We start from the raw sequence: 17547 nt of genomic DNA, 5'->3' as shown, positions 1-17547 counted from the left end.
TTCCTATGGCAAATACAATGTATTGACTTCTTGGCAAACCATGTGTGGATGTTGTTATCTGACCTTCACTATTGGGAATGCATTTAATAGCTGCACCCCCCCCCCCCCACACCATCTTCCATTCTACTGGATACTGCTCATTTTCTTTGAACTCAGCTCCTTCCAAGCCAGTAAAATTCTGGTAGTAATTGTAGTAAGTAGCACTTTCTGGGGTTTTAAGCCTATTTTTTTGTATCCCAGTTCTCTGAGTCCTCACAACACAGCACAGCAAGCAGTGTAGTTGGAGGAGTCTGTAAAGGATGTGCCAGTGTTGATGGTTGAGGTTAAAAGTAAATTTACTAAATATTAATGGGGAATTAATGCTGTATAACCAATGCAGAAGGTGACCAAGGACTTGTAGTTCTACTTCAGTGTAGAAGTTATCTGATCTCATGGATTTTGTCCCTGTCTTGAACTGACAGCTTGAACTGTCAGGGTGAATGATGACTGCAGAACAAGTGGAAAAGATTTAAAACTGAGAAAATAAAAAAATACGTACTACACTGCTGTTGTGAAGAGGCTTGAGTAGTAAACTGGGTTTGAGCTTAAGATGTGGACATACTAAAGTAACTTCACTAGGGGGTTTTTCAGTTTGATAAAGTCTGGAGTTTATTTTTAAAAAAAAGCAACAAAGTTAACTCATAATCTGACCTAGGAAAAGGAAGAGGAGCAAAGAAAAGGAAAGCATCTGGTTCAGAAAATGAAGGTGAATACAACCCTGGAAAGAAAACACCCAAGTCCACACCAAGCAAGGTCAGTTCCATCTCTGCTCTCTTCTCTTTGTAAAAAGAACCTCATGAATTCCTTTACATAAAAGTTAACTTCTTATAAGTTGCTAATATGGTGTTGGGGGCTGGTGTCATTAGCAATTGGATGCTAGAGAGGTGTTTTTTAAATTCTGAATATTAAAATGGAAAATGTACAAAGCATCACAACTGATTTGTCTTTTCTTTTCTAAAGAAATCCAAGAAGGCCACTTTTGACCAGGATTCTGATGTGGAAATCTTCCAGTCAGGCTTTGCCTCCGAAACTGCCCCAAAGCCACGGACAGGCCGGGCTAGAAAAGAAGTGAAATATTTTGCAGAGTCTGATGAAGATGATGATTTTGATATGTTTAATTAAGTGCCCAAAGAGCACAAAAATGTTTTCCAACAAGTATCTTGTGTTGTCCTTTTGTCCCCTCTGTTGCAAACTTTTGTACATTTGACTTATTTTATGTGATAATGTAATTGATGGTTTTTATTATTGTGTGTAGGCATTTTAACATTTTGTTCTTACACCTACAGTTTTATGCTCTTTTTTACTCATTGAAATGTCATGTATTTGTCTGACTGGCTTGTAGAGATGTTCTAGACAGCTGTGCTAAAGCACATTTTAATTGTCATGGTTGCAACAGCAAACCTGCTTTTTGAAATGAAGTTTAAACATTAAAAAATGGAAAACTATCGTGTGTGTGTGTGTGTGTGTGTGTGTAAAGTTTGGGCTAGAGGGACTACTTCTACACAACTTTTTAAAATAAATATATTTTATTCTTTGCCAGGAGACTCCATGGAAAAAGGTAAACAGTATATGAACATAGAAAGCATTGTTAAACAATCTCAATGTACAAACAGAGCCAGTGAAAGTACATCACAGACTTGCTAGAATATATAAAAAAAAAAATTCCACTAGTGCTTTAAATGAAACCTAAGAAACTGACACTTTAAATCTGTTAACCATTCTACCACAGTTTTCACTCTGCTTCATGGTGATTTAACAAGGCCAAGAAGGCAGATTCTCTCCTTGTGTTTCTGGAAGTCCTAGCTGTACTTCCTTAGCACCTGGAAGGCTGGAAAGCCCAGCTATTCCTGGCAGTTGATTCTTAAGGAAGTACCCTGGACTCAGCAATTCAAAAGTTGTGAGTCTGCTGGTTATCATCCCATGAAGTTTCCCTAATGGCTTGTGAACAAGTAAACAAAAACATGGTAACACTGAAAAGTGTTTCTGCCTTGGAGGCTATAGCATTGCTGTCGAAATGGAGCAGGTAATTGTGGAGCTAGGTCACCAGCCAGCTAAGAAACCACTTCTTTAAACTTTAAAGTGACATTAACAGTGGAACAAATGACATCTGAATAACTGATCTGGCAGTTAATGCTGATACTGATACCTCTTCTGCTGGGGCAGTGACGTTTTGTATACTTTTTACAAGGAAGGAGATGCAAACTGAGGGCAGCAAGGACAAGTTTTCATATTTCAACTAAATCAGACGGTCCTTTCAACTTCCTTCTCTGGATGTGTACAGTAGTCCATGTCCTGTGGTTGGTGTCTTGATCGTTTTAGGTATGAGAGACAAAAGGAAAGCACCAAACATCCAGTATGGAGAGTACAGCCATACATTTGTATGTACAAAGTCATCAGAAATGCAACCAGAATTTGAAGACTGAGATCTGTCTTGTCACCATGCAATATTGAGTGTTCAGAGAAGAAAACAGAAGCTTAACTATTTTTTTTTTTGCATGAAATGGCTGATTTAGAGTTTCAAAAGTTTGCATTTTCTAGTTTTAAGAGTTTAAACAGCAAGGAGTATATATCGATACATATGAAAATTTCTTGGTCCTTGTTGAGTTTATCTATATATATATACATATATAGATATATATTAAGTCCAGAAACTAAGCAGCAGTAAAAATGTTTTCTTGCTTTTCATCCCTGTACATAAGGTATTAGGAATGTCTGAAGTAGCTGGAAAATGTCTTATTCCACCATAGGGGATTGACTGACACTGCTGTTATCCACTGAACTAGGTGAGATACTGGGACTGTGTTCTGCAGTATTTCCATTTGAGGTTGGTGTCAGTGGTTCATGTCCTTCAGAGTTCTCCAACATTTCCTGAATAAGAGGTGGCATGGATCCAGGAATTTCCATTTTCAATGTAATGACACGTTCTGCACCTTTAAAAAGAAAACACAAAATCCTTCCCATGAGCATGATTCATACAGTTTCCTTTCTGTTAACATTACAAGAGTAATTTCAGGGTGTATTTTGTTAATGGATTTGGTGTCTCCTATATTTCTTGCACACAAAGGTGTGTGTGTGATCTGCTTCATGCAGTTCAAGAGGGAGCTAGGTGAGTACTCCTTAACAAATTAATTCAAATCTATCACATAGCGACTGATATGTCAATACAGGTAAATTGGATGAGCTGCCTATTTTTAAAGAAGGGCCCAAAATGGCATTAAATTATACTGACAAATTAAATTGGGCTGTGATCATGTTGATGTCTTTTTAAACTGGAATAACATTTAGTCTTTATACTGTACTGGTTCTGCAAAGAATGACAAAAATTCTGTCTATATTAAATAGATGAGGTGAATCCTGCAAGAGAACTGCAGTGATCTAAGGCAAAATGTTTCCTTCCCATAGAGAAAACCGTGAAATAAGATGCAGAATTTAACAAACAATTACTTTATAAAATAACACATTCAGAAAAAAGGTATTTTTTTGGGGGGGGAAGCTGCCTTCTGTAAAGCTGTATTCTTCAGGCATCCTGTCTTGTGCTAATGAACCCCCAGAGTGTGCAGGAGCCTTGAGTGGTGCTCAGCTCTGCCTTGGCTGAGGCTCTTTGAGCTGGGCTTGTCACAAGGACCAGGCAGAGGGGACTCTGCAGGTGAGGGCATGCAGGATTAAACAAAATTACTGCATCAGTGCTGACCACTCAGACTGGGAGCCACAACAACTGGTTTAGGGAGGAGAAAAAGCCAAGCACAAAGTCTCGGTGTGTGGTCAGCAGGCAGGGACACAGCAGGGCACAGCAGCCAAGGCCCTGCTGGACACTGAGGCAACTCTGCATCAAGCAATTTATAGCCATAAACCTCAGCATTCCTGTTGCTCACAATTCCTGATCAGCTTAAAAATGCAGTCCAATGGAAGAGGAACCTGTGGTTTTTAAACAACAAGAAGAACCAAAAAAAAAATTACAGAGAAAATAGTTTGGTTATTGAAAAACCATTCCAGAAGAGCGATCCTTTGGAAATAAATACTCTGCTTATCCATGCTGCTGCAGTGGAGATGCTGGAGAGAGCACTTCACACTCCAAGCTGGAAGGGAGCATTTAAATGTTTATGCCTTACATGAGGAGCATCAAAAAAATCATCTACAAAGGCAATGATTGACTTTCCAAGTGGATGCTGACTTAAGAGTCTCTTAAATAGCTGTAATGGGAAAGATATTAATGCAGAATGATGCAGAGAGGTTCTCCAAAAACCAGCTATTGTCAGAGCTGTGCTGATGAACTCAATTTGGCCATGTTAAACACCTGCTTTCCACTGTTATGTCAGATGCAGTGAAGTGCTTGTGTGGTCATTCAGTGCAGAGCCAGAGAAATTTTTCAGGTTTGGCAAACTTCCAACTTAATCAGGGGATAAGAGAACTCAGAAGATGAGAAGAACTCAGGAATTGTCTTGCTTCAGTCCCACCAACACTTCACTCTTTGGTTGCAATACCTCTAAGGCCAAAGCAGACACTCTCAGTGTTTCAGATTAATGCTTTCTTTGGTGTTTGCTTTCAGGGATCAGGTACCACCCAAAGTCATTATCGTCTAACGTACATCTTTTAAAATGAAACTCAAGACATCCCCAGCCCTCCAGGACACCACCATCCCTTGGTATGATTTAGTTCTACTATGAAACATTAATTATATAATTAGAGTTAAATACTTATGTCAGAATGAAAAGAAGCCTTTCTTGTGAATGGAATATAAGGAGTTGTGTTCTTGAGGAGCTGGGAAGGCTCTGGTAAAGAAGGAGGGAAGTGGACATGGATTTCCCACAAGTATAAACAGTGGAACAAAAGGGCTCCCCTAAATGCTTTTATAGCTCAATACCACTCTAAGTTTATTTTGTAGATTCAGTTGGATGGAGCTTGTTTTACTTGAGGGTAAACTGCAAGGTTTAGATAACCTGGTAAAGTGGTTCCTTTTTAGGATACTTGTGCTTCTAGCTCTGGTGTTTCCCTTCCAAGTTACTTCTTTTGGTTCTAATCAATCCAATTAAATTGCTCACTTCTTTTTATAAAGATAGCTATAACTTAATCTTTTAACTTGGATTTATATAGTTTGAAGTGGAGCAGTTAAGGTTTAAATTTAAAACAAGTATGTTTAGTTGAGTGAATTAACTACTGGGTTTTCTTTTTCCTGAGTCTTTCCCCAAACCATGTCAAATGAAGTCAGTAATCTTCCCAAAAAGCACAGATCCAACCTACACAGGTACCTGTACATACAAGCTCGTGTGCCTGCTCATCTATCAGGGGTAGCAAATCTGTTGCTGAGTAAGCAGAGTAAGAAGGTGAAACTGCATCGGGCAGCATAAGAATAAGAATCATTGCACTTTAGACTCTCTATTCTCAGACTGGTACATCAGGGAACCTGTTCTGATCAAATGAAAGCATTCAGCTACACCTGTGCTTTAGAGAATGTGTGACAATGCTTAGACTATGAATTGCACAGGTTCAATCCAGCACATACAAGACTGCATAAAATGTAAAAACTGCTCTGGGTTTAGGTATGGTTAGTTTGGATTAGAGGGGCTGAATCTCCAAAATGCTGGATCAAATCAGTTCTGAATCTCCAATACATCAGACCACAGTTTAGGGGAATTATGGTTGCACAAGGGTTTTCTGCAGTCTGTAACCAGACTTTTTAAAAAGCCATTGGTGATACAGAGCACATGTTGATCTGAACCCCCTTGTAAACATTAACAAAGGTTTTATCTTGTCCTAAAATGACTAACAAAGACTTTGTGCTAATGATTTGCTACTACTTGCACCTACAACATCTTTTTCACTGTCAGTTGCATGGAGAATGGAGCACCATGCATGTTTAAAGCAAAACCAATTTGGAGGCAGGAACTATGTAAAGAAGCTGGGAAGAATCAAGTCACAAGGACCTTTCTTAGATGTGTTAAAAAAATAACAACCCAGGTGTCTAGGCCAGTTCCTCTGAAATGCAACACTGCCACTCCTGCTGAGTTATTGGGAGAAACTGTACCTTTTGCACTGATGCTACGAAGATCTGTGATTTTCATTAAGATCTTTGGGAACATATGAGGCTTGTTGGGTCGTCTCTTTCGGATATAAATTTTCAGTGCTTCAAGCAAGGGTTCCTGAAGCTTATCCACTTTCATTGGTTCTTCAAGGTCCTGGCGATCTGTAAAAAAGTATCATATCACTCATATGATTTGAAATATTTATTTTTTAAAATAAACTCCAAATCACAGAATCTCCTCCATGTTCTCGATTACAGTTCCATGAATTTTGTTCTCTGATAAACAATGCACACTCTGTAGTGAGCATCCCATAGGAAGAGGATAAACCACAACTTTCTGAAACATAGATTCATTTTTTTCCTTGGTGACTGGAAAGGTTTGTCATGTGGGGGGTCAAGAATTAGCAGTTTGCTCTTGTACCTCCCTCTTCAAGGGGAAAACACCTTGCTGCAAACAACAATTTGGAATTGATTTTATACATGTCACTGACAGGCAACCCAGGTACTCATAGAGGTTACAGCTATTTTTTGTTACCACTACTACAGAAAAGTGAGTTACCATCAGGAATCAGCAGATGGCAGTGCTGGCTTGAATGACAACAGATGCCACCCTCTGCACCGGGACACAGGAGTCACATATCACTGACATCTAGGAGCCCATCAATGCTTTTAATGGGTTAGGGTTAGAGACACATAAAATCGGAATGATTTTGTACTTAAGGGCCACTGCCAACAAAGACTGACTCTTGTGTTTCAAACACTCACTTGTAGTACCCAGTCTGTGTTTCAACAACATCGCCCAGCTAAACCAGGTGTGTTTCTACTGATAATCCAGATTTTGTCAAGGAGGAGAGAGACCAACCAACAGAAATTTACAGAGTATTTTGGAAATTATCTGAGAATTCACTTTTTGTATTTTAAGCCTATGATATAAATTGACAATCACCCTTTCGAGTTCCCTTCAGCCTCAGTTTGGAAGTATAACACATTTTTTTGCTAAAGAAGGTTATCACCAATGGCTTCCATGTGACTGAAACCAATGCAGATGCACACAATTATATTTATGAGGAAAAGCTGTGTAATTGGGCATCTTGCTGTAAGAAAGCTCACTCATGCAGGTACCCATACACTGCTTAGCAAAAACACAGCAGGACCCCATCTCCAGAGGTCCCTCCCAACTCCAACCATTCTTTGAGGTATCTCAATGCCCTTTGTCAGGCAAACAATAGGACTGGTTGCTTGACAGAATGATTTCAGTACTTTTTTTTCAAATTATCAATAATAAAACCAGTAACTATCAATGGATAGTTACTACCAGTGGAAAACAAACTTTAGCATTAAGGGGCTTATATAATACATACAATATTGTTACAAATATATATATATATAAAATATGTTTAAGTAAAGGAAAGCTAAACAAGTAGAACTTAAATGAAGACATGATCATGTCTGTCCTTTTGAAATGCATTAGAGTTCATGCAGTACAATACCTCCACAGATGAGGCAGATGGCACTAAGGAGACCTGTTTCTGTATCATCCATTTCCAAAGGTAGGAGCTGGTTGGCAAATGTGAACACGAGATCAGTCAGCGGGCCAAATCCGGCGTTGTGCATCTGAGTTCTGTTTAGGGTAAGGCCATCTGAAAAGGTCATGGTGTCTTGTTCTGGTGTGTATCTTGTGCAAATTCTAAGGATCTGTGGAAAAAAACCCAGAAAAATGGAATCTGAAGAATTTAATCCATGAGAGGTTTGTTGCCTTTTCTCGGTGCAGCGAATGACAGTGGAGCTTCAGTACTGGGCAAAGTCAGAACAATCCGAAAACAAACTCCAGTTTGTGCAGTTCTAGCTGCACAAAAACTCTCAGGTACAACACAAATATACTCTACTGACTATGTGTATTCCCTGTAACAGAAACCTAAGAACAGAAATTTCCCCCTAGTTATGAAATAATCAAAACTTTGGAGCAACTCTCACCACTCAGATCACCCACACTACAGTGATATCCACAAAAACAGTTCTGTCATTAGTCTGCCACCTGCACCAAACTATAACACGTGACTGATCTGATGAACTGCTGCTCTGATCCCACAAGATCCTGAGAGCATCTCACCTCTTTGAACAAAGGCATATCTCACTGATTTTGGGGATCACTTTTGCACAGCAGCACTTCCCTGGGTTGTATATTTGACAAGGACAATGCTGTGGGAGTGGAAGCTTGTGGGAGTGAGCGTGGACAGCTGTGAGCTGCTGAAGAGGCAGAATTTTGGGCTGCCTTCCTCTCTTCTGCAAGAGCAGACAGGCAAACACTGCTATGGGGACAAAGCCCTCCATCTCCCCAGCAGCTGCAGGTAGGGTTTCCTTGGAGCCCTGCTTGCCTTGTCAGCCTGGGAGCTCGCCCCCAGCGGAATATCAAACTCTGCACCTCCAAACGGCAGCACACACGACTCCTGGCAGCCTGGCCAGTGGTCTGAGGAGCTGGCCCAGCTTTTCTTCTTTTACAGTGGTTGTTACTTCTGTGTGCTGTAACACCAAACCTCCCCACCAGCCTGTTGGCTGCCAGCCTTCCTGCAGGCTCTGGCGCTTCCCCCTGTGGAGCCCCAGCAGTGGCAGACCCTGCCCGCCTGGCGCAGAGCCGCTGACAGCGCCGCTCGTTCCTGAGCACGCCCAGGCACTGTTGGCTTTGGCAAGTTCCCTTGTATGCCGACAGCCACCCAGTGCTGACCCCGGATGAAAGAGCCTTCGAGGGGAGAACGGGATTCACACCTCTAACCGGGCACGGAGGAATGCAAAACACATGAATAAAACACCGAGGATGCTCTACATTTTGTTAGCAAATGCCTCCGGGGTAAGGGCAGCGTGGAGAGCGCTGTCACAGCAGCAGAGGTGGCAGCAGGGCCAGCGAGGGAGCGTGTGCGCAAACGCTTCCGCCTCCCGGAGCACAGCCAGGACGTGTGCCACCCTCTGTGGTGGCACAGGATCATTTGTACAGCTGCAATTCATGAACACGGCCGTAAGCGCCTAATAGAAGAGGCGTCCATCATGTTGACATATTTCTGTTATATATATCAGTGCTTAATGTTTAAAATAATCAGAGGTGGGAGAGGGCTTGTGCCGAAACTAAACTGAACTGAAAGCCTGCCGAAGTCAGGCTGATTAGCTGAGCTAAGACTACAGCTGTGTTTTTTCAGGGCTTGACTGTATTTATTTCCCATCCTACTTGGTTTTAAAGATACAACAAAAAAGATTTACATGAATATAAGAGAGCACCGGGAGAATTTAATTACTCCTATAGCTTCTGAGGCTCTGAGTCAGAGGCCCCAGCACATGGCAGCTGACCAGTCTGGGCTTGGTTTCTCCCACTTTCATCTTTGCCTGGCAACACTGCTCCAAATAAACAGGGAGGAGAATGAGGAGAACACAGACGGTCTGTAGGACACCTAAAGGGAAACTTTCATTTCTCTTCTTCAGTTCCTTGGTAAGATACTTAATAGGGTGTATTTGTGCAGGGAGATCTTCAACTATTTTCTGTCTCAGCAATAATCTTATCTCACATTCTGGGTATACCTTGAAGCAGTGAAACTTTGTGTGGTTGGACAGGAATGTCTGACATTGTTGCCTTATCCCTGAATTAGAATAAGTTCTTGAAATTACTTAAATCAATGACCAAGAGTCACAAATACAAGCACACAGCACATTAATTCCTCAGTGACCACAAATTTCCCATTATATATGCCATTTTAAAAGGCTGCTGGCTGCTAGGTTTTATGTAGTAGCCAATTTATCATTCAGGATCATTAGAAAAAGTTAACATTATGAAGCACAGCACCCTGTAAGAAAAAGGCAGCATCTTTACCACATTCAGAACTGCCAGTAACCACTGGCCATCCTCTCCCCTGAAGTTCACATTGGGTTGCTCTTTTAAATCATTAAAAGATTGTACAGAAAGCAGAAGAAACACAGAGAATACCTGGTGTTCCAGAAAACAAAGATTCCAAAGCTACATATTTACTGTGACATCCAAGAGCTGCTTGGTTCACTTCTCTAATGGCATGCAAGAGGAACTGGAGTGCAGCTCTTCCCACCTGAGGCCTGCACAGACAGTAGCTGCCTTCCAGTAAGGGTGCATGGCTGAAGAAGATCAGGTATCCAGCTTTGGGAGGAACAAGGCTCTGTACTTCTTACCTGGTACTGCTTTTCCCTTAGCTCAGCCAGGCAGAAAGGCAGCCCCTTTGACTCCAGTGCTATTTCAATTGGTAAGCCTTAGCAAGCAGAGTTCCTCCCTCCACAGCCTCAGGACTCCCTTCCCAACAAATGAGCAGAGCAGGATGGGGAGCTTGATTGGGCAATGCCGTGGTGTATTCCCCAGGCTGCCTGCAGCTTCCCCGGCAGCTGCCCAAGCAGGGCTGGCAGATAGGGATCCCCCAGATCCTCCCTCAGAGGGCAGGTCTGGACACCAGCTGCCACAGAGATCCCTGCCCAGAGGGACTGGGGTGCCCTGGAGCCATCTTCCCAACAGCCCAGAGGCTGAACACACACCTGCCACCACACACCAGGCTCTGGCTCCCTCGCAGCAAAGCTCCGTCCTTGTTCCCCAGCACCACAAGCCCCACTGTGTTTGGGGGTGCAGGACAGGAGTGCTCAGCAAAGAGAACCCCAGGGCTAAAACAGAGGAAGAACTTCCAGGCTGAATCCTCATTGGGAACAAATCTGGGTGAGGTTACTCAGCCTCAATCCAGCCCCTGGGGCATGTACAGAAAGGGACCTGCAGGGGCCCTGCAAAATTTATAATTAAAACATAAAGTCGGGTAGAATTGAGCTACTTCAGGCTTAGGCACAAGTAGGACAGGTTTTTGTTGAGGACAGCCTTCAGGCCTTTGGATCCCAAGTGCTGCCCCAGCCATTAGCTGGGGGAGCCTGCAGCAGCTCCACTGGGCACTGGCACAGCTGAAGATCAACTATGTGTTTTCAGCAGTGCACTTAACTTGACTGCAGCAATCAGCTCTCAGGTTTCCTCTGCATTCCTTTGACATTATCCCACAACACGCTGTTATTAAACTCCAAGACAGATCATTTGAAATGGTGTTTTACTTTTTTTTTCTTTTTTCTTTTTTTTTAATTTCTGTCCTTCATCAGGATCTGTGAAACGCCATGGATATTGCTGATTGTTGCTAAACTGTTCTTGGGCAAATTTCCAGTGTCAAAGTAAAGCTGATTTCAAGCTCATATTCACTGAAGAACATATGGGAAACATCAGCACTTCAAAATAAGAAATCACGATATCTTTCTCCATTTTAAACTGAACTCCCTATGTCCTCAATGTTGTTTAGATTTTGCAACCAAGCCAAGTATTTTAGTTGTCACTCTGCTCTTAAATGCCACTTGCAGCCATAAATACAGTTTTCCCTCATTATTAAAGGGCCCTTTGTTTTAAGGAATATTTATATATTAAAGCATTAGGGATTCTTATGAGCCTGTTAAAAAGCGCAAAACAAAAACCCTACCAGAGGCACAAAACCAAAGTCAGCCAGAAAGTTGCATTTATGACATTGCTGCTACCACAGAACTGTTACTCATTTTAAACAGATTAGGTAGGGAAAATAGGGAAAGCTGGGCCTATTTTTTAAGAAATCCTGCTGTTAGACACTAGCTGCCTCAGCTGGCTGGGGCAGTTCCTTGAGAATAGAAACCTGGGCAGCTGACTCTGAAGCAATGATGCCTCGTGGCGCTGCCAAACCCCGTCAGCACAGCTTGTTCTGCACACACCAATTCCTGCCTGGCATTAACGCACAGGGCTTGCAACAGAAAACAAAAATTACATCATTAAGGATTAGCATTCAAGGGCTTCTAAGGCTTTTATCCATTAGATTTAAGATAGTCTGGACTCTGGATTCTTTCCATATTTGTCTTGCCAGCAAGGCTGGGGATGCTTGGCTGCTGGTGGGCCAGTGTACCAGCAGACAGAAGCACTCACTTTTACAAGGGTTATTGAGTGAATTTTAGTAATATTTATCCCTAAAACTTTTGGCACCAGACAAGATATAAATTCCATGATCCTCATTTGGTGCCTTGAGCTGCCTCAGGAAGCTTGATGTTTTTTCCCTTCCAGAGTTAGTGTTTGTTTGTACATAAAACAATTCTTTGGCCCATATCCGTCAGAGTTTACTGAGCTCCTGGCACCATTTCCCTTGTCAGCCTGTTTAGGAGGGGCTTAAGTATCCACAGCCACAGGAACCAGTTGAGCAGAGACCTTGGCAGGGTCTAATAATGCTTAAGACTCTCCACAGCTGGTGCTGAATGGCAGGCGGGCAGTGAAGGGGTCCTGCTGGCAGGGAAGCCTGGCCACCCAACCTGGGAGCCCCACGCTGCTCCTCCCATGTGCTGTGGCTCTGGGAACACATCCAGGGCATGGCAGAGCAGCAGGATCATGAGGGCACACTGCTGAGGCTCATGGCCCTGCTCAGCAGAGCTCTCACAGCAGCCACTGGGTGCTCGGTGCAGCAGGAGGGGCAGCACCGCTCACTCTGCATCTCAAGGCACAACAAAACAAAACACTCATAACTAGGACAACTGGCTTGTTGTGAGGGGGAATATGTGCTATTACAACTGCTCCAGTACTGATGTTCAGCTTAAATAAAGATAGAGAGCAGCACTGCAATTCCGATTATGTGCAGGTGATGCCGCTTTAATGGATACAGCATTTCACAGGCGGTGCGCACACTACGCATTACTGTGCCATGGTAATTATCCCATTTTCTTTTTAAGCAGCACATAAAATAGTCACATAAAGTTTGTGCAAATGTCACACAGGAAAGTTAGGACTATTAGCCATGCTGTATCTGCTCCTGGCTTTGGAAAAGCCTCAGCTCCTCCCAGCTGCAGGCTCCTGTGGTGCTCACTACGCCCTGCTCGCTTGGATGTGTCACCTTCTCTGGCTTTGTGAAAAATAAAAAACAGAATGAGCAGGTGATCTGGAATGACAGGCCTCAATGAAATTTATAACTAGAGCTTGAAGGTTGCCAACGGCCACAAAGTAAAAGTGGTGAATCATATTAAAGAATCAACTTTTCTATCCATTAATTAGTTGAAATAAAGTCACTATTTACCACCTGCTTCATTCTTTTTTTCTGATCTGGCAACTAGGCTTTTATTTAAACACTTTGATCGAAGTGCCTTTATTGAGGGACTTCAGATAAAACCCCTACCAAAAAGGGTCCCCTCAATTTTTTAGCCAGTGTTGGCAATGGCAGCACTGAGTGGAGCTGCTGCAGGGACGCTGTGCAACAGAGGCTGTGCACATTCCCAGGGCAAGCTGCCACTGCCCACCCCAACAAAGAGCATCGGGGCTCACAGGATTACAGAATTAGGGTATTTCTTATCCAGCAGCTCTGGAGCTGGGGCATGGCACAAGCAAACAAGATGGCAGCTTGAGGGCTGAAGTTTTAGGGGTAGAAGGTTTGGATGAGCAGGTTCTTGCTATATTCTGATTCCTCCCCATCCTTTTTGTATAGTTTCTGTATTAACTATTTGTTATGGGTTACAGCAGCACAGCACAAAGCAGTTCCCATCCCCTGCTGCTGGCAGAACACACTCGAGGCAATGCTGCAGTTTTTTGATCACCATCTGCCTCTGGTGTGAGGGGAAGGTAACAGAATCTGCTTGGGACAGAGCTGGTGATGACAGGCGTGCAATCGGTAACGAATGGCCCTGCCCCACCGAGGGACACTCCCAGCAACAATGAGATGGCTGACTCTGAATGAGTGCCTGGATTAAGGGAACAACAAGAGGTGACTCTCAAGCATGGCAGGGCAACCTCAACCTTCCCTTTTTCTATAGGCCAAAGAATGATACCCCTTCCCCTCTCCTACCCCTCTTCCTCCTTCATCAATGTCCTCTTGATGCGATTCTTCCAAACAGCTTTTGACAAAACAAGAGGAAAAGGTCACAGCAGTTAACGTCCCCCTCAACATGATCCTGTTTGAAGCAATGCACTTTTAGAAATTCCAAGATTAATTACTTCAACTTCAGCTTCCCTAGTTTAAACTCCCGTGTCATGACAAAAAATATATCTACAGTAGCCATCCTACAAGATGCTTCTAGACTGGCCAAGCTTGGCTCAATGAGGACCTGAAGGTTTGTGCTCAGAATGAAACATTTAAAATATGTTTACATTGAACCTACTGTTTTACTGCAAGTTATTGCTACAACCAATAATATGAAACATATTTGCCACTAAAAGCCTGAAGACCTCTAAGGTCTCGATAAAGAAATGCTGAGATCCCAGAGGGCTCCTCTGAAGGTCAGCATGACAGAAACAAGCAGAGACAAAGGGAGGGAAGACAGCTTTGCCTTGACATAGTGGCAGTGCAAGGTCTGGAGACAGACTCCCAGCCCACCTGCACAGTTCTCTCCTGCAGGTTGCATGTTTGCCTGTTTAAGATTAAATTACATTTAGCTAAAACCTGTAGTGAGTCCATTACATCGGCCACTTCCACAGATACCTGCAGCACTGGAGAAAGCAGGGGGATATGAGTGCCAGAGGCTTGTATCTGACAGGCTCCAGGCACACCAGCTTCCCCTATAAAAACCTTAAAAACACTAATTCTGAAGACTTGAGTCTTATTCCTTAAATTCCCTCATGACCCCACAGGTACAGCACATTCCTAAACCATTTTACAGTGGACTGTTCCTCTAGGTATCCTTTATACATAGGATCATGCAGAGGGAGGAGGAAGGATGAAGGAGGAATGAAGGAGAAACAGGTCTCTCGTCAGTGTTACCAGTAAAGAAAATTTTCCACAGTTACACATGCCACAAGACCAAAATGTATAAGGACTTATTTTGAGAAGTATGCTCATCCCCTAAAACACACCTCTGTAGGTGTGCTGGAGTCATCTTCTGACTGCACCAGACTATCCAGTAAGTTCAATTGTACAACAGTAAGGTCAGGGCCATATTTCACCCCCCTCTTCCTGTCAGTTGCAGTAAAAAGAAGAATAGAAAACACATTAGTAGGAGAACAATGATGTTAAAAATACATACCAGTATATCCAGGCAGGCTGCTTTCAGTAGAGTTATTTGGTCTGCAATGGTCAAACTTGTAAAGCCCGGCAATCGCTTTGCAAACTCCACTATTTTAATAATGCACTTCGTTGCAAGTTCACTGAATTTGTCCCAAAGCCCAAGGTCCAGTCGAACCCGATGATCTGCGCTGGAGTTCTGGAAAGACAGACAGACAGAAGGCACCATAAATCAACAACGTTCCTTTTAGCAATCGGTTTTCAAGGGAAGGAAACAACAACCACGTTTTCCTTCCAGAAGTACTTTCTATTAACATTCCAGACATTTTCTGCAGCTTGCTGTTGGGATGATGCTGGTTTTAAACTTGGATTAATCGCCTGAAAATTCCTTGGATACTTCTCTGTTACTTATGATTGCAGAGGCCATCTGTACAAGGAATACAAATGAACTTAAACATTTCCAAATGCCACCCTCATTATTCTTCCTTGCCATTATATAATAAGTGCATTGAGAAAGACAATTTACAGTTGTATCCCAGAAAATATAAATGAACAGTGGAACAAGAATATTGGGTCCTCCTCTGGAAAAAGCAGCACAATATTTGGAACATAGTTTCACATACTTAAGGTCTTACAAAATTGGTTCTGCTTAATTTCTCTGCTCTGTGGCTATGCCACAGCTTTCTGAAGCTACAGTCTCCCATGACTTACAGAGCATTTATTTACATAATGCTAAGGAAAATCCCATGTGCCTTCATGAATGCTATGTGCTCATTTGATAGTATGCATCCAACATACATCCCCACTGCTGGAAGTGTAACAAGGACATTTTGGTGGCATCTTTCAGGGAATGTTTATATTCACCTACCTCAAAGTCTCCATAATTTTCTAGAGTGCATAGGAAACTTGTGTTAAGTTTGGGATCAAACTCACATTTTTATACATTTGGAACAGCCACTTAACCCTTGAAAAAGCTGAATGTGTCAGCCAAGAACAGTCTCACTCAAAATCTGCTGTGACCCATTTGATGCCAGCCCACCAACACTGGGTGTCATGAGAAGACCTGGCGAGTCCACTCCAATCCACCCAGGACTCCAGCAGAGTGACAAGAAACAGGTAATGACAGAGCTCTGAAATACCCAAATCTCCTTCTGCCCTCACATGCAGTGTATTGTCAGCATTTGACCCAATGCTATTTAGGATGCAGCCAGGGTGATGGTGTCCCCCAACCCCCTCTTTCATAAGCCACTAGTTCAGTGTGCATTGCAGCTGCCTTCAGCATCTGGGTGATCTCCTCTTCACTGCAGGAGGAATTTTACCTATAAAAATATGCTCAGGCAGTAGCTTCCTCCCCAGCTGCAGAGGAAGCCCATGTGATCAGCTGCCTCAAGTCTCAGCTGGTTGAAGTTAAAATGTTAAATTAACTTTAAAATTAAAGTTAAATGAGCAGTCTCAACCTAAAAGTCTAACAGACATGGCAGATTAAATAGCCATCAAAAAGCATTCAAATTACACAGATCACACTTTCTTGGAGGAAACATTTCCAGTGAGCCTGCCACCACCACTGCTGATGGTGAGGACATCCACCTCTTAGAAAGCCACTGAAGCCATTATCTTGTCAGCTTTCTTTGGTTCACAGGAAGGACACAGGGCTGGAAGAGGTTGGTGGAGCAATGTGGAGTGAGCTCAGCTTGGCTGTGATGCTCTGGACCCCATCCCAGCACTGCCTTCACAAGACACCACCACTACCATCAGTCATGAAGGAGAAAGTCCTGACGGGTTCCCAAGGTGCCACCAGCCTGACATTCACCCTCACTTGGAACAGCATGGAGATTTGAGCCAGGAATATTTACATTAGGCCCTAATTGGAAAAAATAAATGCTGACTGTGCTGAGCAGTCTGAAGGAGTATGCGTGCTCTTTCCTACTACCCCTCTCTTTAGGGGATAATTAATTCATTTCATCATTTCTATTTGAATTTTTATTCTGGGAACTTCCCCTATTTTCTTTTGGTTTTTTTTAAACGACAAAAGAAAATGTCTCTATAATGCTAAACCTAAAGTATTGCCTTCAAAATGGTCCAAAACTAATGAGTTAACAGTGATTGTAATGCCCTTTGAAACATTTCTTTCGGCTACTGGAGTATGCATCCCTCAGATTTATTTTATTTCATCTTCAAGGACCTTGGTGAAATACAGTACATTGGAGGAAAAATAAGATCAAGATGTGCAGTCATTCAGGCTGTAATTAAATTTAATAGGCAGTTTATCCAGTTCATAGAAAGATGGCATAGCAGAGAGCTACACAAAGCAGAGCCTAAAGCAGGAAATCATTTTACAATAGGGTATCCATCTGGAAAAAAAGACATTGCATGAAACCAGCAAGTGTGAACGAAATCTTCATCAGTATCATATGAGGTTACTTTATCATGCTGCAGTGCCAGCAACGGGAAGTTTGACGTGTCTTCTATTAG

General features: G+C 42.7%; 2 protein-coding genes across 15 annotated transcripts in view; one reads left to right on the top strand and one right to left on the bottom strand.

The window, feature by feature from the left end:
* Window positions 1–1484, top strand: part of TOP2B (DNA topoisomerase II beta) — a 61840-nt gene extending 60356 nt beyond the window's left edge. For all 4 annotated transcript variants that reach the window (XM_036379257.1, XM_036379256.1, XM_036379255.1 and 1 more), the window contains 2 exons: window positions 695–792; window positions 1000–1484. In XM_036379257.1, coding sequence (XP_036235150.1) covers window positions 695–792; window positions 1000–1161 — 260 coding nt within the window. In that variant the 3' untranslated portion in view covers window positions 1162–1484. The remainder of the gene's footprint in view (window positions 1–694; window positions 793–999) is intronic.
* A 62-nt stretch (window positions 1485–1546) lies between these two features.
* RARB (retinoic acid receptor beta) overlaps window positions 1547–17547 on the bottom strand; it is a 311733-nt gene continuing 295732 nt past the window's right edge. For all 11 annotated transcript variants that reach the window (XM_036379258.2, XM_054518507.1, XM_036379266.2 and 8 more), the window contains 4 exons: window positions 15098–15274; window positions 7549–7753; window positions 6062–6220; window positions 1547–2969 (listed from right to left, as the gene is read on the bottom strand). In XM_036379258.2, coding sequence (XP_036235151.1) covers window positions 2773–2969; window positions 6062–6220; window positions 7549–7753; window positions 15098–15274 — 738 coding nt within the window. In that variant the 3' untranslated portion in view covers window positions 1547–2772. The remainder of the gene's footprint in view (window positions 2970–6061; window positions 6221–7548; window positions 7754–15097; window positions 15275–17547) is intronic.

The sequence above is a fragment of the Molothrus ater genome, chromosome 1 (assembly GCF_012460135.2).
Source record: "Molothrus ater isolate BHLD 08-10-18 breed brown headed cowbird chromosome 1, BPBGC_Mater_1.1, whole genome shotgun sequence".
NCBI classification, from domain to species: domain Eukaryota; kingdom Metazoa; phylum Chordata; class Aves; order Passeriformes; family Icteridae; genus Molothrus; species Molothrus ater.
The sequence above is the reverse complement of the archived record's forward strand: the minus strand, read 5'-3'. Positions and strand labels throughout refer to the sequence as shown.